The 23765-nt window shown below is 37.5% G+C and overlaps 1 protein-coding gene across 8 annotated transcripts in view; it reads right to left on the bottom strand.

Annotated features, from left to right (window-relative positions):
• The window catches only part of FAM184A (family with sequence similarity 184 member A), a 161991-nt gene that overhangs the window by 10554 nt on the left and 127672 nt on the right, over nucleotides 1-23765 (bottom strand). For 6 of the 8 annotated variants that reach the window (XR_001918521.1, XM_018053008.1, XM_018053010.1 and 3 more), the window contains exons 10-14: nucleotides 13001-13213; nucleotides 10564-10717; nucleotides 6389-6516; nucleotides 4843-5027; nucleotides 4255-4401 (exon numbers count right to left, since the gene is read on the bottom strand). Coding sequence is in view for 7 of the 8 variants with exons in the window: in XM_018053008.1 (XP_017908497.1) it covers nucleotides 4255-4401; nucleotides 4843-5027; nucleotides 6389-6516; nucleotides 10564-10717; nucleotides 13001-13213 (827 nt within the window). In the remaining variant the exon portion in view is untranslated. The remainder of the gene's footprint in view (nucleotides 1-4254; nucleotides 4402-4842; nucleotides 5028-6388; nucleotides 6517-10563; nucleotides 10718-13000; nucleotides 13214-23765) is intronic. The other 2 variants (XM_013966404.2, XM_013966405.2) reach the window with 1 other exon arrangement.

The following is a 23765-nucleotide window of genomic DNA, read 5'->3' as shown; positions in this document are numbered from 1 at the left end:
TCCAAGGGGTCACAAAGAGTCAGGCGCAATTGAGCAACTGAGCATAAAAACACAGCACAAACCGACTTAAAGTCCAAGTACAGAAACAGTGTCAGACTTTATTTTTTTGGGCTCCAAAATCACTGCAGATAGTGCCTGCAGCCATGAAATTAAAAGACGCTTACTCCTTGGAAGAAAAGTTATGACCAACTTAGACAGCATATTAAAAAGCAGAGACATTACTTTGCCAACAAAGATCCGTCCAGTCAAGGCTATGGTTTTTCCAGTAGTCATGTATGGATGTGAGAGTTGGACTATAAAGAAAGCTAAGCGCTGAAGAATTGATGCTTTTGAAGTGTGGTGTTAGAGAAGACTCTTGAGAGTCCCTTGGACTGCAAGGAGATCCAACCAGTTCATCCTAAAGGAAATCAGTCCTGAATGTTCATTGGAAGGACTAATGCTGAAGCTGAGACTCCAATACTTTGGCTACCTGATACGAAGAACTGACTCATTGGAAAAGACCCTGATGCTGGGGAAGACTGAAGGCAGGAGGAGAAGGGGGTGTCAGAGGATGAGATGGTTGGATGGCATCACCAACTCAATGGACATGAGTTTGAGTAAACTCATGGAGTTGGTGATGGACAGGGAGGCCTGGTGTGCTGCAGTCCATGAGGTCGTAAAGAGTGGGACATGACTGAGCAACTGAACAGAAGCTCAGTGTTTCCCCCAAAAAGAAATTATCTTGGAAATGGCAATCCACTCCAGTACTACTGCCTGGAAAATGCCATGGACAGAGGAGCCTGGTAGGCTACAGTCCATGGGGTCACAAAGAGTCTGACATGACTGAGTGACTTCACTTTCACAGTGCTACAGTGCTAAGTTGCTTCAGTTGTGTCCAGCTCTTTGTGACCCCATGGGCTGTAGCCCGCCCAGCTCCTCTGTCCATGGGACTTTTCAGGCAAGAATACTGGAAAGGTTTGCCATGCCCTCCTCCGAGGGATTTTCCCAACCCAGGGACAGGACCTGTGTCTGTCTCTTGCACTGGCAGGCGGGTTCTTTACCACTAGCGCCACCTGGGAAGCCCTCAGTACAGTGAGAAAGTGAAAGTCACTCAGTCGTGTCCGACTCTTTGCAACCCCGTGGACTATACAGTCCATGCAATTCTCCAGGCCAGAATACTGGAGTGGGTAGCCTTTCCCTTCTCCAGGGGATCTTCCCAACCCAGGGGTCAAACCCAAGTCTTCCACATTGCAGGCAGATTCTTTACCAGCTGAGCCACAAGCCCAGTCCAGTGAGAACTTCAGGTAAAATAACCTAAACAATAATCATCTCTGAGGCAAATCACCTTTTCTTTTTTGTATAATATAGATCTGCCATGACTCCAAGTTCTGTGTATATTTACATTTAGCTCAAACACAATTCCTTTTAAAAAAGCCCATTCTCTCATTTCTAAAACAAAAACCATGATATATTTCTTAGATACAATGTTTTTACTAAGATACTATAAGATACTATACTATACTAGAAAAACTATACTGTATTTTTTCAAAAAAATAAAACCATTTCTATTAGCATATCTAAAAACCTAAGTAGGCTATAACACCCAGCACTAGAGAAGACTGCTGGTAATCATTCTGTAACAGATACAGAAGTCTTATCACCTTTTCTACAATGTTCCCTACAATGTTCTAAAGGTTCCCTCCTTTAAATTTCTGTCCCCATTTAATTTCCCTGGAGTCCAAACAAGGGTTTGGGACAGGAACAGAAATAAGAAATGTCCAGCTGCTTCAGAGGCCCCTCAGCTCCTGGTTTCAAACTTGCAGGTGGACCCACGTTCCACTGGTCCCTCCACCACACTCACTGCTGAGGATCCACAGGGCTTTCCTGATTTTGAAGCTTCAAAGTCAGCATGCAGTTGACTAGGAACTTTAATAGGGTGCCCTTAGTTCTTTGAAACAGGCTGAAAGTAGGCCAAAAGTTGTTCTCCCCAGTTCCTTAAACCAAGATGGACCCTTCCTGCATTCCACCTCTGTCTAAATCCATTCAGCAGATCCTAGCAGGCTGCATTTGAGGATATGGGTCAGAAATATCCAACTGTCTAAAATTCTTCTTTTTAATATGGAAGCCACTAGCCCATATGTGGCTATTAACATTTATATTAGTTAAACTTAAATGAAGTTAAAAATTCAGTTCCTTGGTTTCACCTGCCACTCTCTGAAGTGCTCAATAACCTTTGTGGCTAGCAGCTACTATACTGGACATTTTTGCTGTTACAGAAAAATCTGTTAGATGTTGCTGGTCTAAATACATTTGTGTGTGTGTGTGTGTTTTTAACTAAATGAGTAGATACCTAAAACTAGAGGCTAATTTCATGAAGACAGCAGCTGAAAAAAGAAATATGGTTGGTTTAGCATAGACCTGGTTGAAGCAGAAAAAAATGGTAGATCTAGAAAATCAGATAAAGTACTTGAATTATGAGCAATACCAATTCTTTGATTAAAACTGAATATTAAACTAAATTAGTTACTATCTACTGAAAATTTATAATGTCCAAAACCATAAAAACCAGAACGAAGTAAAAACGATATAACCTTTACTCTTTGTAAATTAGCATTCCTAAGGAGACAGGACACACGGCAGACAGAGGTTATTATTGCTGTGAGCGTGTTTTTCCAGAGTATGAAGTGGGAGATTCTGCAGCCTCTGCCTGACAAATAGCACAGATGTCAGAGGAAGGGAAAGCCCAGCCCTGGGGTTTACTGTAACTCATTCTGCAAAATGCCTGAGGATATGAGCTCTTCTACAAAGCAGGTATCTGAGCTCTTAACTGCAGCTCAAAAGGATTTTAAAAGTACCTCCAGTAACCACAAACACCAAAAACCACTATGACTGAGGCAATCATCTCATGAGCCTCTACCATTTCAATGGTAACTTTATGAAGTAGTAAATATTATAGAGAATCCTCAAAAGTTTTACTTGTAAAATATTCACTGAGTGCCTACTGATGGGAAAATTCTGTGTAGGTCCATCAGAAAGAGCATCTCACCTCAGAGACCGCTGAAGTAAATGCCAGTGGCTGGGGTAGAGGTCAGGGGTGGCGGTGGGGGTGCTGTTTTCTATTTCAGCTGTAGTGAAACTCGGCATATACAGTACATATGTAGCAATATTTACTATGAGGCTTAGCTGGTTAAATGCAGGAAATGAAGGATGATTGGAAGAAGGTAACAGGTAGGAATGACACAGAAGCTTATTCCAGACTGTAGACAACACAGGAGACTCAGAAGGAAACTGAGAGGGTCGGTGTGGCTGACAGACAGGGATACGGATGGCTGTGGGATGAGGCAGGAGAAGGCACACCCGAGCCTAAAGTTTGAGGGTAGTGGAATTAAGTCACTATTTTGACTTTATCAAACTATGTGGAAATACTTACATTTTTTAATGAAGTCTTTTTAATTGATTGGAAAAAGAGAGGCTGAAGGTGAATGAACCATATGATGCAGCCCAAAGTAAATTATTTCTGAGATAACTTAAACTGGACCACAGTTTAGGCCACAGAGATGGAGTGGATGCCAGGTGCATTGGCAATAGAAGTTTATAAACCAGTGTAAAAAAGAGAGGGGCAAGTAAGTTTAAAAAAAAAAAACAACAAAAACATAAACCAGTAATTAGAACTTTGGGTTTTAACTATACAGGAGCCACTATATATAATGTATAAGTAGTAATTTTGTGATATTTTACCTTTATTGATTTTTTAAATCATAAAACAATCAAATGCTTGTAGGAATTCAAACAATGTGTAAATAGAGTAATACAAAATAAGAAGGAAGTTTTTGCTCTTCTCCATTCCCAATATCTCCTAGTCTAGTTCTTACAAGGAATCACTACCATTAAGAGGCATATTTGTTTCTTTGAAATATTTTGGTATTTTGCAAAATACATATTATTAATATAGATAGGACCATCATAATCCCGCTGGTCACAGTATGGGTATCTTTTGAGTTTTCACCATGGCGTGATGGTTCACGATCCCTGAGGGACAGTCTTTGGACAAGTATTGACCTAGTACAACTGTAGCAGCTGATTACACATATTCATTCAACCGCCTTCTTCTAATTAAATAATATATTGCAATTACCATCTGTAATATGGCATTAAGCTTTCTTCTTAAAATATCACTTAATTCGATTCAAGACTAGCTAACCTGAGGTGAGACACAGTGCTCCTCAATTTATTTATTCTCCACACGTGAACTTTCTTTACCATAAGGTGACTTACGACACTTGTAAAGCTGCATTTACTTCCTTGAGTAGCTCGTTAGTCTTATTAAAATCTGCCCGCATGATATTTTTCTCTCTGAGGTGGTCTGCTGTCATGACATCCAGCTCTTTTTCGAGTCTCTTGTTTAAATCTTGTTCATGCAACCTGTTTAATTTATTTTTAGTTAAGAGAATGTTATTCTGAAGTCAAGCTTTCAAAACTTTCTATATTCTACCAGATTTGAAATGCTTTTTAGGTATTATATACAGAAAATTAGAAAATCATCGGAAACAGTCTAAAGTAAAGTACTTACTTTGCTCTAATCTAGCTTGTTAAAGTTGTCTCCTTTAATGCTTTTTTAAATAACATTTTTTAAAGATTTTACTTGTATATAATTTGAAAAGTTAGTAAATGCATATACATCATTCAGAATATAAACATTTCTTTTACTGTCAAATGATAACATAGTCAACAAAGTAAAAACTGGTCTTCAGTATCTTACTGGAAGGCTATCTAGTCATGAAAATTGGCATGTATTGTTGAAAACCATTGCAACAGTATTTCAGGTAACACTGCAAATTCCTTCTGCAGTAATCAATGGCGTACCTCATCTGTTGGTTGGATTCACTTCGTATTCTGAGAATTTCTTTTCCCTTAAATTCCAATTCTTTGGTTAGGGCATTTATATTTTCATGAAGGTGCTGTACCTCCTTATCCAAGTCTGAGATGTGATGCTCTCTGTGTCTTACTTCATCTTGTAGGTCTGTTATTCTGCACATGTGCTCCTTACTCTGGAAAATAGATAGTTCTGAAAAGTTTTCTACCTTTTCACTTTCTCTGTTTAAGGGGAAGAAAATGACATTCTGGAACGTCAAATGTAATAAATCTGACATTGCTTCAAAAGCAAACTGCTGAAACCAGGAAACCTCTATTCTCATATATATAAAGAAGTGTTTATATAGATTCAGCTTCAGTAATTTCAGGGCCACAGGGGACTCGAAAGACCATATAGACACATCTCCCTCATTTTACTGATTAAGAAAACAATACCAAAGAGAGGATTTGTCCAAGGATGACTTATAATCAGTGGCATAGCTGAGACTATAACACAGGGCTCTTATGTACTCAGTAAGTTATGTGGTCTTGATGTAAAATGCTGGTACCACTGACCTTTAATTTAAAAAGGACCAGCCTCTAATGAAGGCCATCCCTAAACACACACATCCTGTTGCTTAGAAGACTTCATCTGCTTCATGCTGGTCAAGCAGTTATCTTGTCTGACAGATAAGCTCCCTTCCATCTTCCTAGAAGTCACTGCTTTTGACAAATTTTGCAGACCTAGACACTGTCAATTCCAGCAGCAGCCTAGCTGAAGAGTACATAACTACTTCTGTGGTTATAAGGTAGTTCATTCAAAGCTTTCTAGTAATGAAGAAAAATTTGAGCTGACCATTTAACATATTTGAAGAACAAAGTGAAAGTCATTAGTAATAAACTGATAAGGACTGGCCTTCATTGTACTATGCCTAGAAATCCATTTCATCCAGACATATATTCAGGATACAAACTATCTAATTAAAGATAGCACTTATGAGAAAAATTTAAAGTGTGAACAGTAGCTGTGCTAGTGATATGGAAGTACAAATTATCTTTTTTCTTCCTGAGGACCTGCTACTTCTATGGCTGTGCTATTTGATATGGCTATTTATAGTCAAGTTTAAACTAACTGAAATCAATTAAATAAATTAATAAAAACTAATTAAAAAGTCAGGTCCTTGGTTACACTAGACATGTTTGGCTAGTGACTACCTTAGGACAGATATATTAAAACAACAGGTCCCTCATCATGGCAAGTTCCACTGGACACTGCTGTTTTATAGTATTCTGTTTTCACTCTTTGTATTATTCACGCTTCAATGCTTCACTCAAAATGCAAATAAAATTCAAAATATTCAACTGAAAGGTCATGAAATAAACTGACCATTATACTAAAGTCAAATTACCTATTTCTATTTAAAAACAACTCTTTAATATAGACAGTAAATAATTAATAGTGAAATATTAGTTATTACAAAATAATTTTCATAAAATTGTGAAATTTTCAAATCTGTTCACATTTAAGAAGTCATCACAGAACACAATGCTCTTTTACCTGTCTTCTGCTGATGTCTATGCTTCGCTCTAATTCCATTTTAGCAGCTGCCAATTCTTGATGATGATTATGCCTTAACAAATCAATTGCAGCTGCATGTTGCTGGTTTAGTTCAGAGCGTAAGGAAGCTGGAATCCAAGGGAAAAAGGGATTTAGCGTATTTTAAAAATATTAGTATTTTAGATAAAAATTATAAAAATTTCAAAATATTCACAAAGTATTATTTTCTAAAATCAGGACATATATATTTCCATTAAAATATCATAAAACTGTGTATGCCTCCTTAGACTATCATAAAGTATCAATTTAGAGGTTCATCTAGCTTTGATGAGGATAAGAAAATTTTCAGCTGCTCAAATGAATCAAGATATTTCTATATAAGCTTTCCTTTTGCAAGCAAGGTGCTAACGGAAAGGAAATTTTTAAAACTCTTCTCACTCACTAGTAGAATATAACATATTTAGGAGGGAACTTCCCACCCAAGTAAGACTTCTTCCACAATATCCCTCAATGATGTTAAGCACTATCTGGAGTAAATGTTCCTGGTGATTTGGAAGTCATCATTTTAATCTGAATTTGAGATTATTTCATAAAATCCACACTTACCAAATGCCAGGTACTATACTAGGGGAGAATAAAATATAACCTTGTTTTTATAACTGTACAGGCTAGAGGGAAAAACATCATGTCAAGGAGTTAAGTGGGGTATCAGAGATGAACACGAGTTATAATGAGAGCAGGGGGGTGTCAAGAACCCAGATTTCCTAGGAGAGGGACACTGGGGATAGGATCACAAAGGAATTGTCACAGTAACACAGGCTAACATACGCAAAAGCAGAAAGAACCTGGTCTATCAGACAAACTATAAAAAGTTTGGTGTGGCAAGTGCCCACAGAGCAAGCAGTCATATTGGAAAGACAATGGAGCACAGTTCTGAGAAAGCTTTTTGATACAAATGCTTTCCATTGCATGTTTTGATTCACGGTCCTCAAACTGAGACATTTGAAAATGTGTCGACCTATGCCATCTTCTGAAAAATGAATTTGACCTGAAGATTTCTGGAAAAGTCACTGTTTTTATATTAATACTGAAGATATGAGTAAAATACAAATTACAAATTTCAAAGCTAAAACATGAGATTTCAAAAAAATGCTACGCTTCTTAGAGAACAAATTTATGGTTACCAGGGGGAGGGATAGTTAGGGGGTTTGCGATGAACATGTACACACTGCTATATTTAAAATGAATAACAAACAAGGACCTACTGTATAGCACAGGAAACTCTGCTCAATATTATGTGGCAGCCTGGATGGGAGAGGAGTTTGGGGGAGAATGGATACTTGTATATGTATGGCTGAATCCCTCTGTTCTCCACTTGAAACTATCACAATATTTGTAATTGGCTATACCCCAATATAAAATAAAAAGTTTGTTTAAAAAAAAATGCTGTGCTTGTAGCAAGTCAATTTAGGCTCCTCCCAAGAGCCTCATAAGTTGTTTCTCCTGGTGCTGGGCTGCTTCAGAACTTAAGGAAGGACACAAGAAGTCACTGAAGGATTAAAGTCACATGCTAAACTTGAGTTTAGCAAAAATTAACCCAACTGGAGTCTGGAGGATGGACTGCAGAAGAGGGATCAGCAAGAAGGCTGTGGCAATAATTCAGGTGAGAAATGGTACACCCATGAATCAAGTGTGGCAGAGGGATAAAAGGAGAGGAAACAGATACAGAGAATATTTAAGAGGAGGAACTAACAGGATGCGGAAGCCAAAGAAAAAAAGTTGAAGGCACCTTCTAGATTCATAGTTCCAGCAACTTAGTAAACCATAAATTCAAGTGGAAACTTTAGAAATGGAAACATATTTTAGAAGTGAGGGAGATAGTGCGCTAATATTTTAAAACACAGAGTGTGAGTTAGAATATCTAACAGTCTAAAAAGCTATAAAAAGTATAAATCTAATTCACAAGGTAAGTAGTTTGGTCTAGAAATACATATTTGGAGTCACAGCACAATAGATGGTCACTGAAGCCACAGATGGATGTAAAAACAGAAATAATCAAATTGGAAAAGAAGACACACAAATGGTAAATGAGCATGTGGAAAAATCCTCAATACCATTAGCCATTAGGAAAATGCAAAGTAAAATTCACAATGAGATATCACTACACTCCTACCAGAATGGCTAAAATACAAAATGACACATCACATGCTGGTGAGGATGTGAAGAAACTCGGTCACTCACAGCTTGCTGGTGGGGATGTTTAACAAACTGAACATATGATTACCATATGACCAACTCCTGCCTAAATTTGCACAAAACAAATGGATGTCCTTCAGTGGCTGAAGACAAATATGAGAGGTCGATACCATGGGGACAACTACTGATACATATAACAACCTGAATGAACCTGCAGAGAATTATGCTGAGTGGAAAAAAGCCAATATCAAAAGGTTATACATCGTACAATTCCATTCACAATGTTCTTAAAATGACATTAAAGAAATGCAGAAGAGATGAATGGTTGCTAGAAATTAGAGATGGGGAGGGAGTAAGTGCATGTGGCTATATATAGGCAGTAGGGATCGAACAGTGATGGGAATGTACTGTGTCTCCTGTGTCTGCATCAATGTCAACATCCTGGCTGTGACATGTACTTTAGTTTTGAAAATGTTACCTGTGGGGCAAACTGGGTAAAGCATTCAGAGGATCTCTCCATACTATTTCTTATGAAAGTAAAAGTGTTAGTCGCTCAGTTGTGTCCGACTCTTTGAAACCCAATGGACTACAGCATACCAGGCTCCTCTGTCCCTGGGATTCTCCAGGCAGGAATACTGGAGCGGGTTGCCATTTCCTTCTCGAGGGTATCTTCCCAACCCAGGGGTCAAACCCAGGTCTCCTGCCCTGCAGGTAGATTCTTTACCATCTCAGACATCGGGGAAGCCCACACGTGACTATATAGCCTCATGTGAATCATCTCAAAATAAAAGGTTTGTGTGCATGCTAAGATACTTCCATTGTGTTTGACCCTTTGCGACCCTATGGACTGTAGCCTGCCAGGCTCCTCTGCCCATGGGATTCTCCAGGCAAGAATACTGGAGTGGGTTGTCATGCTCTTCTCCAGGAGATCTTCCTGACCCAGGGATCAAACCTGTGGCTCCCACGGCTCCTGCTTTGCAGGCAGAGTCTTTACCACCGAGCCACTGGGGATGCCCACCGTGTGATTCTACAATTATCTCAAGATAAAAAGTTTAAGAAATCACAAGAAGTCCTTTTGTCAACAAAGACATGTTTAAATCATGTTCCAGTGGACAAGGGTTCCAACACTTGGCCCATCTTTACCTCTCCTCAGGAAGAGGAGAGAGCTGTAATGACCTGGCCTAGAACTCCCAGCAATAGTAGAGATGATGAAAGGGGTCAACTGGTTTTCCATTTGAGGCCCCAAATATTCACAACTTTGGTCTTCTTTTTTCTCAATTCTTACTTTGAAAAGAATGTTTCATTGAAGCATGACAAAGACACGAAAAACCTTAGGAGAATTTGGTAAAAAAAAAAAAGGAAAATAAAATGACAGGAATAAAAAGTTATTGAATGACATTAAAAACAAACAAAAAACCCTTTAAGTGCATTTCAGTTTTTTCCAAACTCAATTATCTTCTATAGAAAAGGTAATGATTTCAACACCTCAAAGATAAAAATCCTATTTAATATAACCTCTATAAATACCCATACAAAAAGTCAGACCGAAACATGACTTTTCCCATCGAAACAAAATCCTAAAGTCGGGAGAAAAAAAAACCAATATGATGATGCAGCCTAAGGACATGTGGTCCATGCTCGTCTACTCCTTTCAGGCACTTGATAGTGGGGAAGTACGATGTCGCGGACTAACTCCAGTTAGTCCCGTAACGACAAACGGAAGCACCTCTGTGTGTCGCTTACACAGCCGAAGTACAGAGAACGTTGAGGGAACCCCACTTTACCATCTGTGTTCTATCCGTTCTACTCCGCCAACACTTGCTGCTTCATCCAGTAACTTCAAATAACATACCAACAACACTCAGATGGTCATTTTGAGGTTTCAAAAATTAAGAGTACAGTTCTGTAATTTCTTATTGAATTTCAAGTTAGAAGGATGCAAAAATAAATATGATAGGATTATAATCATTTCAAAATACCAAGCATAGCCTTTCCTTCATCTTCCAATTCAAACCGAAGTGTCTGAAGTTCCTGCTCCATTTCTATCCTGAAGCCCTCCATTGATTCTCTGTGTGCATCTTTTAATGACTGAAGCTCTGCAGAATGCTTCTGTTGTAAATGACTTTCAAGAGCCTAGAATGAGAGAAACATACTCAAATTACCATGCTAGACTACAGGAAGGGAAATGCAAACAAAACAGGAAAAATACGAAAACTCATTATTTAAGGAAAACAGCTCTCTAACTCATTTCAAGAAAACTAGATATAAGATCATCACTAGACAATTAACTAGTAGGTTCACTTCAGGAGCATAATCATCATGAATCAGAGTCAATATATAGTGTTTGTATTGAGATACAGACCCTTTACCTAGGGCAGTTTCCAAATAAAGCTATTTTCTTAAACTGCTAAGGAGATGTAAACCACCAAAAATTAACAAATAATTCTTCTATGTGCACAGACTTAGACTCAGCGAAGAGGTGGAGGAGGGCAGATCAGGAAAGATCTCCTGATTAGGAAAAGAGAGGAGGGCTTTTACAACTTCAACCTTAAAAATTATAGCTTTTCCTACAGTCATCCTTTCTTTGCTCCTGCATTTGTGAACAGAAGCAAATGCTCTGAGAGGATGTAGCTGGAAAACTGAACTGAAGACTTTCATATGGTTAGTTTTAAAAGCCTAGCCAGAGGAACAGACTACATACATGTTGCCAAGACGAGGAGAAAATACATGGCCACAAGAGTGTGAAAACAAAGCTCAGGGTACTTCAAGTGTAGAGAATGGACTGTGCCAGGAAGGGTTTTTCTTACTGTAATCTATAAAAGTTTCCGAGAAAGCGACCACATTATAAGTAGGGCTGTGTTTCTTCAATCACTACTCTAAAATGCTTTTAAAAAGTATTATTTGCCTACTTATATTCTTCCTGAAACATAAAGTATAGGTTCCTTTGAATATAGGTAAAATAAAGGACTGTGAGTACAGACAACATGACTTAGGTTTAGCTTGGCTACCTAACGACAGACAATAAAACTGCCGGTTCTGATTTCTTCTGAAAAATGATTATAGTTCTGAAAAGGCTGTATGTATAAAATTAAAGTATGACATGTAAGTTTATGTGTTATCATAATTGACAAATGGAATCCGATGAATAGAGTATTTAGCAATGCTAAGGTTGAATTATTAACCAAAGGAACTCCCTTGATTTTTTTGGACAACATCAATAGACTAAACTTACTGTACAGGCAAATTAGTTGTTTTTAAGAGTATGACATTTTTGTTTTAACAATTTTTAAATAACATACCATTTCTTAAAATAGTGTCTATACCCAAATAAAGGATTAAAATGTGTATATGTAGTAACCGTATGGATGGTAAATATTATTAGTAGTAACTTTTTCTATCACATCTTTATCTTAATTATCCTTAAGGTCCTTAAAAGAAATTGAGAAATACAGTGTTAAGAAATGAACTACTCTAAAATTAATCACACTAAGGCTATGTCCAACTAACATTTTAACACAGAACTAAATAATGGATATGGGAAGATTCTGGCATATAATAAAACCAATAATGTATCTTTTCTGAGTGATCACTATATAGTGATACAAACAGTATACAGGAATTATACTATTTTTAAATGTCTACAATTTCATTTCATTGTGAGTTCTGTACATAAGAAAAAGCATGAGGGGAAAAAATGGAGATAAAAACTTTAAAAGCTTTGGGCACATGTATCTTTTGTAGATCTAGACTAAAAAAAATTAAAAATTGGATGAAAGACTAAGTTCAAGACCAGTATTGAGAGATTATAGTGATGATAATAATGACTAAATATATGTAATCACTGCTAACACATGACAAACCAGAGCATTGGTCTTATCATGACCTTGGCCTTATCATGGGAAAGAGAAATAACATATGTCTGCTACAGTGTACAATTAAAGTGAAACTGAAAGTCACTTAGTCGTGTCTCACTCTTTGCAACCCCATGCACTATACAGTCCATGGAATTCTCCAGGCCAGGATACTGGAGTGGGTAGCCTTTCCCTTCTCCAGGGGATCTTCCCAACCCAGGGATCGAACTTAGGTCTCCCACACTGCAGGTGGATTCTTTACCAGCTGAGCCACAAGGGAAGCCCAAGAATACTGGAGCGGGTAGCCTATCCCTTCTCCAGCAGATCTTCCTGACCCAGGAATTGAACCAGGGTCGCCTGAATTGCAGGCAGATTCTTTACCAACTGAGCTATCAGGGAAGCCCTACAGTGTACAATTAGTGCATGTGTTTCATCACTGTGACCCCTAAAAGAACTCATAGCCTAGAAAACACACTAAAATGAAGCAATATGTAATTTTTTGGAGCAAAAAATGAGTTCTTTAGAATCTTGGGTTACATTTGAACGTATGTCACCTAAAACTTACTCTTTGTTCCTTGTCCTTTTCTTCTTCCATGGTCTGAAATGCAAGGACGTGTGCTTCTTTTAAAGACTTATGTCTCTGTTGATGCTGCTCCTCTAATTCTTCGAGCTCCTGTGTAAGTCGCTGTCGCTCCTGTGTAAACTGGGCTTGCAGTTGCTGCAGAGAGGTCTGAGACTGGGAAAGCTGCATCTCCAGATTCTGTTTCAGGAGGGAAATCTGCGCCACAGGAGGGTACACAAAGAGGAATAAATACAAGGCCTATTTCACACAGTGCCTATTTAAGGGGAAAAGGCATTTTAAAGATATTAACAACTGCAAAATCACTGCCTTCAAGTGCCCACTTAAAATATTTAATAATATATCCTGGAGAGCTGATCTGTAGGTATTACCGCTTTCATTCTGTTTTCAGTGCACGGGCGCTCAGTCGCCTCAGCCGTGTCCAACTCTGCAACTAACGGACTGTAGCCCATCAGGCTCCTCTGTCCACGGGACCCTCCAGGCAAGAATACTGGACTGGGGTGCCGTGCCCTCGTCCAGGGGATCTTCCAGACCCAGGGATTGAACCCGCATTTTCTCTGATTCAAGCACTGCAGGCAGATTCTCCACTGCTGAGCCACAGGACTGTTTAAGGCTGAGGGCTCTGAGTTAAAATCTTTGCTCTGCCACTTGCTTCGGTCAACACCTCATCAGGCCATGTGACAGAAAAGAGCATTTCTACACACAGTTTACTCAGAATAGTTCTTCCCACGTACAAAGATTAACTGCTCAATGAAAGCCAGCTAAAATTATTTGAGGATTACAGAAGTACTCTTTAAACAGTTTATCAATTTAGAATTCTTGTGTAAAAAAGTTTTTATTTTTGAATTTTGATTTAATTCAAAAGGATTTGCAAAACTTCAAGCTTTTTAAAAATCACAAACCTCTCACAGTCTTCTGGTTACAGCCTTGTAATAAGGACAGGTACTTTTCTTTCACTATGGAGAACTTATTTGTTCCTCCTATTGAAAACATCACCCTTAATATATCTGCACCCGCCTCTGCATGCTTTAAAATACTTAAGACCTTTATTAACCAACAGAAGCACAAAATATGTATAAGCATCTGCATATATGTGTGTGTGTTCACATATACATTTGTTGAAACCATTTTATTTGATCTGTTTCTCTTCTCATATAACGAAACCATAAACTTGAAACTAGGCGACTCAGTCGTACTCTACAAGTCTGAGGCTAACGGGAGCTTAAGGAAACCAGATAAAAAGTTGTCAAATGTGTCCCATTAAATAATAGGATGCTGTGTTTATATGTAGATAACACTGTTTCTGTGGCCAAGAAAGCTAACGGAAAGAAAGGACTTTAAAGTGACTTTCTGTAAATGAGAAAATACTTTCTTTTGGTTGATGGAAGGTAGACATGGGCTGCCTCACATGTCTCACCATGAAGGTACGTGGGAAAGAAAATGATAGGCTGAAGAATCACCAGCAATGCAAACTGAGAAAGAAAAGTAAGAAAGAATGAGTTGGAAGACAGGAGAGGGCAGAGGCCAGCAGCAGGAAACAGGCACAGACTACACCGAGCTTCAGGTAAGCGACAGCTGTCTGCAAGGGTCTGGCACAAGGGCAAGGTTATACATCAGGATTAGTAGAAAAGCTTAGCACATGCCTTTGTGGAGAGGGTCAAGTACTGATGAGAAATGATGCTACTGACACATGTTCAATCTGTTTTAACGTATTTCCAAAGAAGTGACTTTACCCATTGAAAGTTACATGAATTCTACTCACTAATTTCCAAATAAGCCTAAGATTTCAGAGGTTATTCCCATGTTTAGAGTCATGGTGAACTGCAACACTCTGACCCCAGGCAACGCAACTCCATACCCCTCTAAGTGGCAGTAGCACTGACGATTTACAGCTCAAATAAACCTGCGAATGCAGAAACTGCAGGAGAAAGGCACAGCAACAGCTAAGCCTTCCTTGTGTGAGCTGGAGGGCCAAAACAAACATGTCATGTGATTTCTCACCATTTTGTGCAAAGAAAATCAGGATGAAATGAATATTAAAGACAACCTCCACAGAAAAGAGAATCAAAAAAGGGTAAAAAGGTAACAAAATGTGTGTTTGTGAACCCCAATGTGTAAAGTAGTAGTTAGCTGGTTCTTGAAATAGACAAGGCTCCTACCCACTCTCTTCCCAAGTTCAACCCTAGTCCCAGACCCAGAATAGGGACCCATGTGACTGCCTTGTCCCTGGTGACAACTTGCTAGAACATATATGGGAACATTAGGGAAAGACTACGTTACATAAAGAATAATGACTGATCCTATCAAAGCTATTATTGGGGGCCAAGTGAGGACGAATTTACCCAGTGAACAAGCTGCTCACCAAGCCATCTGCCCTGGCATGCATCCAAGTCCACTCAAAGAGAAGTGGCACAGCATGCTGATTTGTACACAGGCACCACGTGGGCTAGTGGTGGCCCTGGGTCCTGTCCTCCAATCAGGGTGCATTTAGGTTAGTAAGAAGCCAGTCAGTTCACAGCAGTGTAGCTTTTTCCCCTGAACTATCTATTTCAAAAGGTCACTGCATCAAAAACAGCTCCCATATGTTAATTTGACTATAATTTGACTCACACTTGAACCAAATAAGGATGAAATTTATAAAGTACAACATTTAAAATTAATTAAGACCACAGTTTTGAAACAGGTATACATTTAAAATCTAACCACACTTTTTAAACCTCTCCAGCTTAAATACTTTAAATCATAATATACTTTACCTTGAAAGAACACCAAAGTAATATTTTTAATTTTAGGGTATATGATTAATCTTTATATTTAAGCAAATATAAAGTATATGCAAACAGACATTATCATGCAATTTAGTCCTCAAGTATACTTAGTTTAGACACTTTATATTCTTAATTTTGAAAGCATATGAAAATAATATTAAGGCTATCTAAAAATCTTTGGAGTCATGCTCAAAACAGTAACATTATTTGTAAGCAGGAAGCCTTCATCATGCAATGCAGCATCAAAACTTATTTTGCTCTTTTAAAAATTAAATTAGTAGATGGCATTAAATTGTCAGCCTTTATTCAGCATGAAAATTACATGGCACTTTAAAGACAGAAATAATGAGCAAAGCAATGTAAAATGAGCTGTTTTATAGCTATAACTTAAACAGCAGAGTTTAGTACACTTTATGGAAATACATATTAATATAAAACTTCATTAATTTAAAATAAAACAAAGATAGACCCTTTGCATTAAATAGTCTGGGTAACTTAGATCAATACTCTCATTACAGTATTGCAGAAAAGCATTTGTTGAATAAATGGGAAGCAGTACTAGTTGCTTCAAATTATTTTCAAATTATGAAGTATATGGTATAAGTTTCTACACATTTGTTGTAATTTTAAACCTTAAAGCTTTTTATTTTGCTGATTTTAAATGAACCGAAGAGAATATTTTAGAAAAGATTTTCATCCTAATTAAAAAATTCTCACCACAGCAGTTTATATATGAATTAAATAATATATTCTCCTAATCAAATAATATATTCTCCTAATCAATATTCTACTAATCTACTACTACTCCCAGATACTTTGCAAATAATTTTAAAAGCCAAACTTCACTGACAGTAATTGCTACCTTCTGATCTCTACCACTTAAAATACTATCTTTTTGAAAACAAGGCTGTACAAATTTCAAAAAGACAAAATTAAAGATATATACATACATTTTTTTGAATAAGGGAAAGCTTTACCTCCTTCCAACAGGGCGGTTTCACAAAGATTCTGCACCTCTGCAATGGTGTTTGTGGAAATCCCTCAAAACAGAAACTGAAATATCAAATCTGAGGTACTGGACACGATAGGATGTCAACATGAGATACGCCATTCACTATGTACGTCCTACTTACAACCTTTGGTTTCTTATGCACTCTAGTTTTCTTTACCCCTAACAAAAATCTTACTACAGAAATGAAAGTGAAGTGAAGTGAAGTTGCTCAGTCGTGTCTGACTCTGCGACCCCATGGATGGTAGCCGACCAGGCTCCGCGGTCCATGGGATTTTCCAGGCAAGAATACTGGAGTGGGCTGCCATTTCCTTCTCCAAACAATACAGAAAATAAACAAATAGCTTATCCTCAGAACAAAGAATATCCTGAGATAGCAAATGTAATCTGTGGTTCTCAAACCTGGCTATATATCAGAATCATCTCTGCAGATTTTAATAAATGTACTTGCCCAGCCACTGACCCTTGGCTATTCTGATTAAATAGGTCTGGAATTGAGCCCAGACCATCTAACATAATTTCTAACTACCAAAGTAATGTGTTTGTTGTGAAAAAAAATTTCTTTAATAAAGGAGTTTTTAGGGAAAGTATCCCTCCTTCCCTTTCCTCATCAAATCCCAATCCCTAAGGGTAATCAGTTCTAACATTTTGATATCTCCCAAGACTTTTTTTTTTTTTTTTGCATTTGCATGCATCTCTATTTATTTATAAATGACAAATAACAGTCTGGAAGACTGTGCACCAAATTGTTAACTGTTTTATTTTAGGCATGTGTCTCCCAAAACTCTCATGACTTCTCTCTCTCTTAATTTCCTGTTTTGTTTTCTTCTGCTTTTTTTTTAAACTATGTTATGTGTAAACAGGTGGACGGATGACTTTCACCACGTAGAGTGTACATCTGGCATGATATGACAAAAATTACTTGGGGGCCCCAGAGCACACCTCAAGAGACCAGAGCTTAATGTCCAAAGTAGTTGAAACAGAGACCCATGGGGCTGCTGCTGGAACGAACATCCCCTATGTCTTAAACAGAGAAACAAACATCAACTTCCTTCATGAAACAATGAGGGTGTCAAGATCCTTAGGTGTTGCTATAGCTTTTCAAACACTCAACAATATGTAGCTCCCTTCATGCTGAGTATACTCATGGATTTACTTAATGATGGTTAATGATTTCTCCACTAGGGAGGCCAAAAAATTTGGTTTTAGAGGTTTGTTTTTCCTTGCATGGGGGCATTTACAATGACTACAGATAATGCAAATGGCAGGCACCATTTCTTCCTTCCCAAATGCCCATCTCCCCCTTTTTCTTTCTTCACAACGAGTTGAAGTCTTGAGTTTGTTCAGGAACTGAATGAAAAATCCTGATCTTCAAGAAGGCAGGCCCCTCTCCCAGCCCACGGAGTGAATTATGACTGGGATAAGAAAGTCACAGTAACCTAACTCTAAGGTCGTATCATCCCTTCTTAGTTAATAAGCTAAAAGGAAGCATGTGGAGAATTTGGAGGAGGGGGAGAGATTTCATTTCCCGATTAAAACACTGCTTAGCGGAGAGTCTCCTGTGTTAGCATAGATGCTCGAGAACATGGAAGGGGGAGCTGTAGCAGCCACGTTGCAACCATGACATGACCAGCTTGAGGTCCCAAGGCCAACTTACTGAACATGGCAAAGCAGAGGTGCACAGAGTGCCTGGGCACCTCGTTGAGTGTCCTGACAGCAGGAGCCACGGTTAACTGGGTGTTCCGCTGCTTAAAGCAAAATTTATCCCAGTAGACATCATTCAAAGTATAAATACACTATAATTACTTTAATCCTTCCTGATGGAAATTCAGATCATCTCACCTGATTTTGCTATTACAAACGCTGTACCAAAACACCCTAAAATAAATGATCTAAACACATACTCATTGAGTCTATCAGAAGGCTGAATCTCTCTCTCGTTTTGAAGTTTCTCAGATGACTTTAACGCAGTCATAGTTGAGAACCACTGCTCTGGAGTTCATAAAACTCAGACTCTGGCTGCTTCTTTAATGAGCATCTTAAGGCAATGACCAGAGAGGTCTTTGAAGCCCTGGTCTTTTACTTGTCCTCTGCTCTCAGTTCATTTCATGAGATCAAGGAGGAAAACCAACTATCTTCTTCAAGTAATATTACCTACGGCCTTTTCTCCTATGCTACTGCTAAGTCACTTCAGTCGTGTCCGACTCTGTGTGACCCCATGGACTGCAGCCCACCAGGCTCCCCGTCCCTGGGATTCTCCAGGCAAGAACACTGGAGTGGGTTGCCATTTCCTTCTCCAATGCGTGAAAGTGAAAAGTGAAAGGGAAGTCACTCAGTCGTGTCTGACTCTAAGCAGCCCCATGGATTGCAGCCCACCAGGCTCCTCCATCCATGGGATTTTCCCTGGTGAACAATTTATCTAGTGATTCTGTGTGTTTTTGAAAAAGGTTGTCCTATAAATTATGATTTTTTAAAAATGACTTGCTTTCCAGGGTAGCGGCTTCGTTTAAGAGGGTTCATTCAATTTTTGTGAAAACAAGAAAAATAAGTAAGAAAAAGCAATTGAAAAACAGGATGTTTAAGTACAATTTCATTTTTCAATAAATTACAGGTATGGAGTTGTGGAATTGTGTTGAGCCAGAATACTTGTTAATTTTGACAGGAAAGGTCAACATAAATTATTAGAAAGTCTAAACTACATGATATTAATATTCAGTTCAATACTTTCAAATATATAAGTGAAGGAAGGAAGTGAAGTCGCTCAGTCGTGTCCGACTCTTTGCAACCCCATGGACTGTAGCCTACCAGGCTCCATCCATGAGATTTTCCAGGCAAGAATACTGGAGTGGGTTGCCATTTCCTTCTCCAGAGGATCTTCCCAACCCAGGGATCGAACCTGGGTCTCCCGCATTGCAGGCAGACGCTTTACCGTCTGAGCCACCAGGGAAGCCCTCAAATATATAAGGCAACATTAAAAACCTCTACATAGGCCTAGTAGAGGACAGTAGAATAATTAATTACTATGTCAACAACTTATATAAATGCTCATGTAAAATATTTGAAACTGTTTGAATATTTTAATTTCTTTCTATTGTTTTCCTTTTTAATCTCTAATTTGCTATTTTTGAAGGGCCTGGCTAAGAAAAGTCATCTTAAGCTTCTGACATTATGACCATTCAGGAAAATACTGAATCATCCATAATTTTCTGGTATTTTCTAAGAAGACCTGTAAGCTGAGTTTATTGATTGAGAACCACAGTAATGCCTACTTAATGCCCTTATGATATTTTTAGAATATTTCCAGTCATCCTCTCCTTTTTAGTTGAAAAAAATTACCAAGTTTTTATAAAGAACAGAGGCATCAACGATTACTTGTTCTCTTAGAACAAGACAGCATATAGCGGGAAACTTCTTGCATGGAAGGCTGGCTAAACAGTGTGTGGAGGAGGTGGGTAGCTCTCAGTCGGGTGAATGATACTGACAAGGTCACATCTTGTTTGGGAGATGTCTGAGTGAATAGTTCGTCCTCAGTGACTATGATGTTACAAAAGAGAACTAATTAATGAGGATTTCACTTTTGTAGGAGATGAATCAAGGCATTCTCATCCAATTACTAATAGATTTAAATTAAATTGTTTTTATTTTAATGAACACCTTTTCATTTATAACTGTTTAGGGGAAAGTGACTGTGTTGTCACAAGTATTTTGAAGTACAACTCAAATAATTTTTGACAATAATCAATCATATCTTATTTGGGGTTCTTATTTCTATCCCAATTAGCATTCATGTCAGAAAGTCTGGATTGATAGAGCAACCATGCCCAAATTCTTACTATGCTCTATGTGACTATTAAAAAATTCTAAATGTAGCCTTAGTTTGCCAACATTGAGTACCACTTTAAAATACATTAAAGATAATGGCATTAAATGTATTCATGCATTTCTAATTTTCATATAGACAGGAAAGTTGAACATAAAGAACAGATAAAAATTTTCTTACACAGTAGAAAGAAATTAAGGAGGTAGAAAGACACAGTTTTGAAATATAAAAATTTCGTAGGACCACTCTAGACTCAAGATTTGATTCCTCTAGGTCAGAAACTGGCACACTAGAGTCTGTTTCTATTGCCCATGGGCACTTCCATACAACAACAGAGGCCAGTAGGTGTCACAGACACTGCATGACCCACAAAACTAGAAATATTTATTGTCTGGTCTTTTGCAGACAAAGCTTGCTGACCTCTGCCCTAGGAGATCAAGAAAAATATTCGAAGATGTTTACCTCTTTGCTAACTTATTTTAAAGAACAAGTTGGGTATGGATTCGATGTGAAAATAAATCTCATTTTTCTCTTCCTATGTAAAAAAATTTTTAATTATTGTTTAAACGGAATATTACTTTGAAGCTTAATATCTGCATTTTTGAGCGTGCATAAGTAAAAGAATAGCACTGCCAATTGCCAATTCTTTGGAAAGGGATTTACTCCATTTTGCTTTAAATCTTTTAATAATTGTAACATTAAAATGTAAAATATATTCTGAATCTAAGAACCTGCACAACTATCTGATACTCTTAAGAAGTCAACTGATACTATGCTTTTAAAGAACAAACTACTTTAACAAAAGAAGAAATACATTTACATTTATTTCCATTTTTATTAGATTCAACAAGTTGATAGTTTTTCAAAATATTACTATATCTATCAATGCAAATATTAAAATAATGAATTTTATATCTGAGAAGTAAAATCTTGCTTGGCTTTAAAATAAAATGCATGCTTATCAATACAGTGTGACAGATGTGTGCACACACACAAACGAAAGGCTGAAAGTTAGAAGCTTTGCTACCCATATACAATATATCTTACCGAGGCCAAAAAGTGTATTTTTTAATATCATAAATTAAAGCTTTCAAGCGGTGATGATGTTGGTGCAAAACCAAAACTGCAACATGCCCTGTGTACAGAGTGTAAGTGCCGCTCACTTACATTGTTGATAGACTTATGCAAAGCTTCCCCCAGAGAGTGCCGCTGTGAAAAGATCACAGGAATAAAGGGAAACATTCAGAAATCAACTAAGCGAGAGAAAGAGGGACAAAAAGGGAGAGCAAGACATAGAACATTAATTATAATATGCTCAAGAAACAAGTAAGTTGAAAACAGTTCTGAAAAAGAAATCAGACAAAAAAGAACTTTTTATGACACACAGTCTACATCATCTGTAGTCCTTTAAAACAGTGTCTGATGCTTACGGGCTTGCAGACTTACCTACGGAAGATACCAAAGCATGATAGTACATGTAAACCAGAGGTCAGTTTAACAGACAGTGGTTATTACTGAAGCACCTGGAAGGAATATTACTGTTCTAAATTCCTTCCAGAAATCTACAATATAATGTCTCAAAGCATTCCACTCAGCACTGAAGTAGGTTCTAGAAGGATTTCTCTTGCGAGAAATGAGCAGATGAGAACCGAAACACTAATTTCATTGACTACATAATTTGAGGACTAAAAATAAATATGAGATGATCACTGAAAACGTAAAGACTGAATAATAATCTGGTTTAGTGTAAAAGTTCAGGGGAAAGGAAGAAATGATGCCTTTGTATCTTTTAAACCCTATTTCCTAGACTGTATTTGATAAAATTATATATGACCTGGGTTCATTTTTTAGCTCATTGAAATGTTCTGTGATAAACCATTGGAAAAACATACTCTCCCTCCCCTAAATATGGGAAAAATGTGATTTAATTTTCAATTGCCTCATTTTTTTGCCTTCCAAGGATACAAAGTAGTATTTTAAATTTATATTAATAATATAGGAAAGTTACTGCAAAGTGGCTTTTACTGTGGACATTAATCAAATTTTCAGATGGAATATAATTATCTTTTCCCCCATAATGTGACTATTCCTTAATGTGTTACAAACTAAAGATAGCTTTTATTTGGTAAACAATTATTTACTAATACCCTAAGACTAATTTAGGTTATAGTTCACAGAGCTGAAAAAAAATAAGCTGAGAAAAATTATTAACTTTCTGTTTGATTATTCTATAACTTCTCAGTTTAAACTCTCATACTTTTAATTTTATTTTTTACTTTATTCTTTCTTCTACTCATAATATTCTTTATATACTAATGAGATACTTCTCCAGAGTTCACAAAGTTTATGAAAATCCAAGGGGTTTTTTAGTTTTTTTTTTTTAACCTCTTTATATTTCTCTGAACTGATATCCTCGTATTAGAAGTTAACCTAAAATGAACGTCATTTACTTATGAAATAATTTTTTCATTCTTTAAAGTATCCTCAGACAAAAAAAGTATGTATGATATTTAGGATTCCTGAACTAACTGACAAATTAGACCAATATTACAGATCAGAGGTTCTTCAATAGGAATTGTAGATTTTCTATGAGAGAAGTATATTTGAACGTCTGGAATCTAAACTCCTATGGTCACTACCTCTGTCCTCATATTGCTGCAGGCCATGGAAATATCTAAACCAAAAGTCCTGGTCCATAAGCTGTGACCTGGGGTGACTTACAGCACAGACCTGGCAACAGCAATTAGAAGAGGCACGGCAGTGGTGATGGGTCACCATACCCTTACTGGTGAGTACATAAATGAAGTAAGACTTTTTTGTTTAAAGAATTTTTATTAGAGTACTGTTATATTCTCGGAGGTACAGAGTGATATAGAGAACTGAGTAAGATACTAAACAAACATACACACATAAATTAAGAAGAAAAAGTTCACAATAAATAGGATTTTAAAAGGTTGATGTGATAGGAAGTGACTAGAGGTGATACTGCGTTGATGGTAAAGAAACATCTTTGGAAAAAAGTGTCATTTAAACTGAGAATCAGTGAAGAAGCCAGCCACAAAATGAGATGATTTGGGGGGAAGAGTGAACAGGCAGGATTAGCTCAAAGACCCTAAAGTGTCAGTGAGCTCGAATGACTGGGTGTGTGTGGGG

This window comes from Capra hircus, chromosome 9 (genome assembly GCF_001704415.2).
Source record: "Capra hircus breed San Clemente chromosome 9, ASM170441v1, whole genome shotgun sequence".
Classification (NCBI taxonomy): Eukaryota; Metazoa; Chordata; class Mammalia; order Artiodactyla; family Bovidae; genus Capra; species Capra hircus.
The sequence above is the reverse complement of the archived record's forward strand: the minus strand, read 5'-3'. Positions and strand labels throughout refer to the sequence as shown.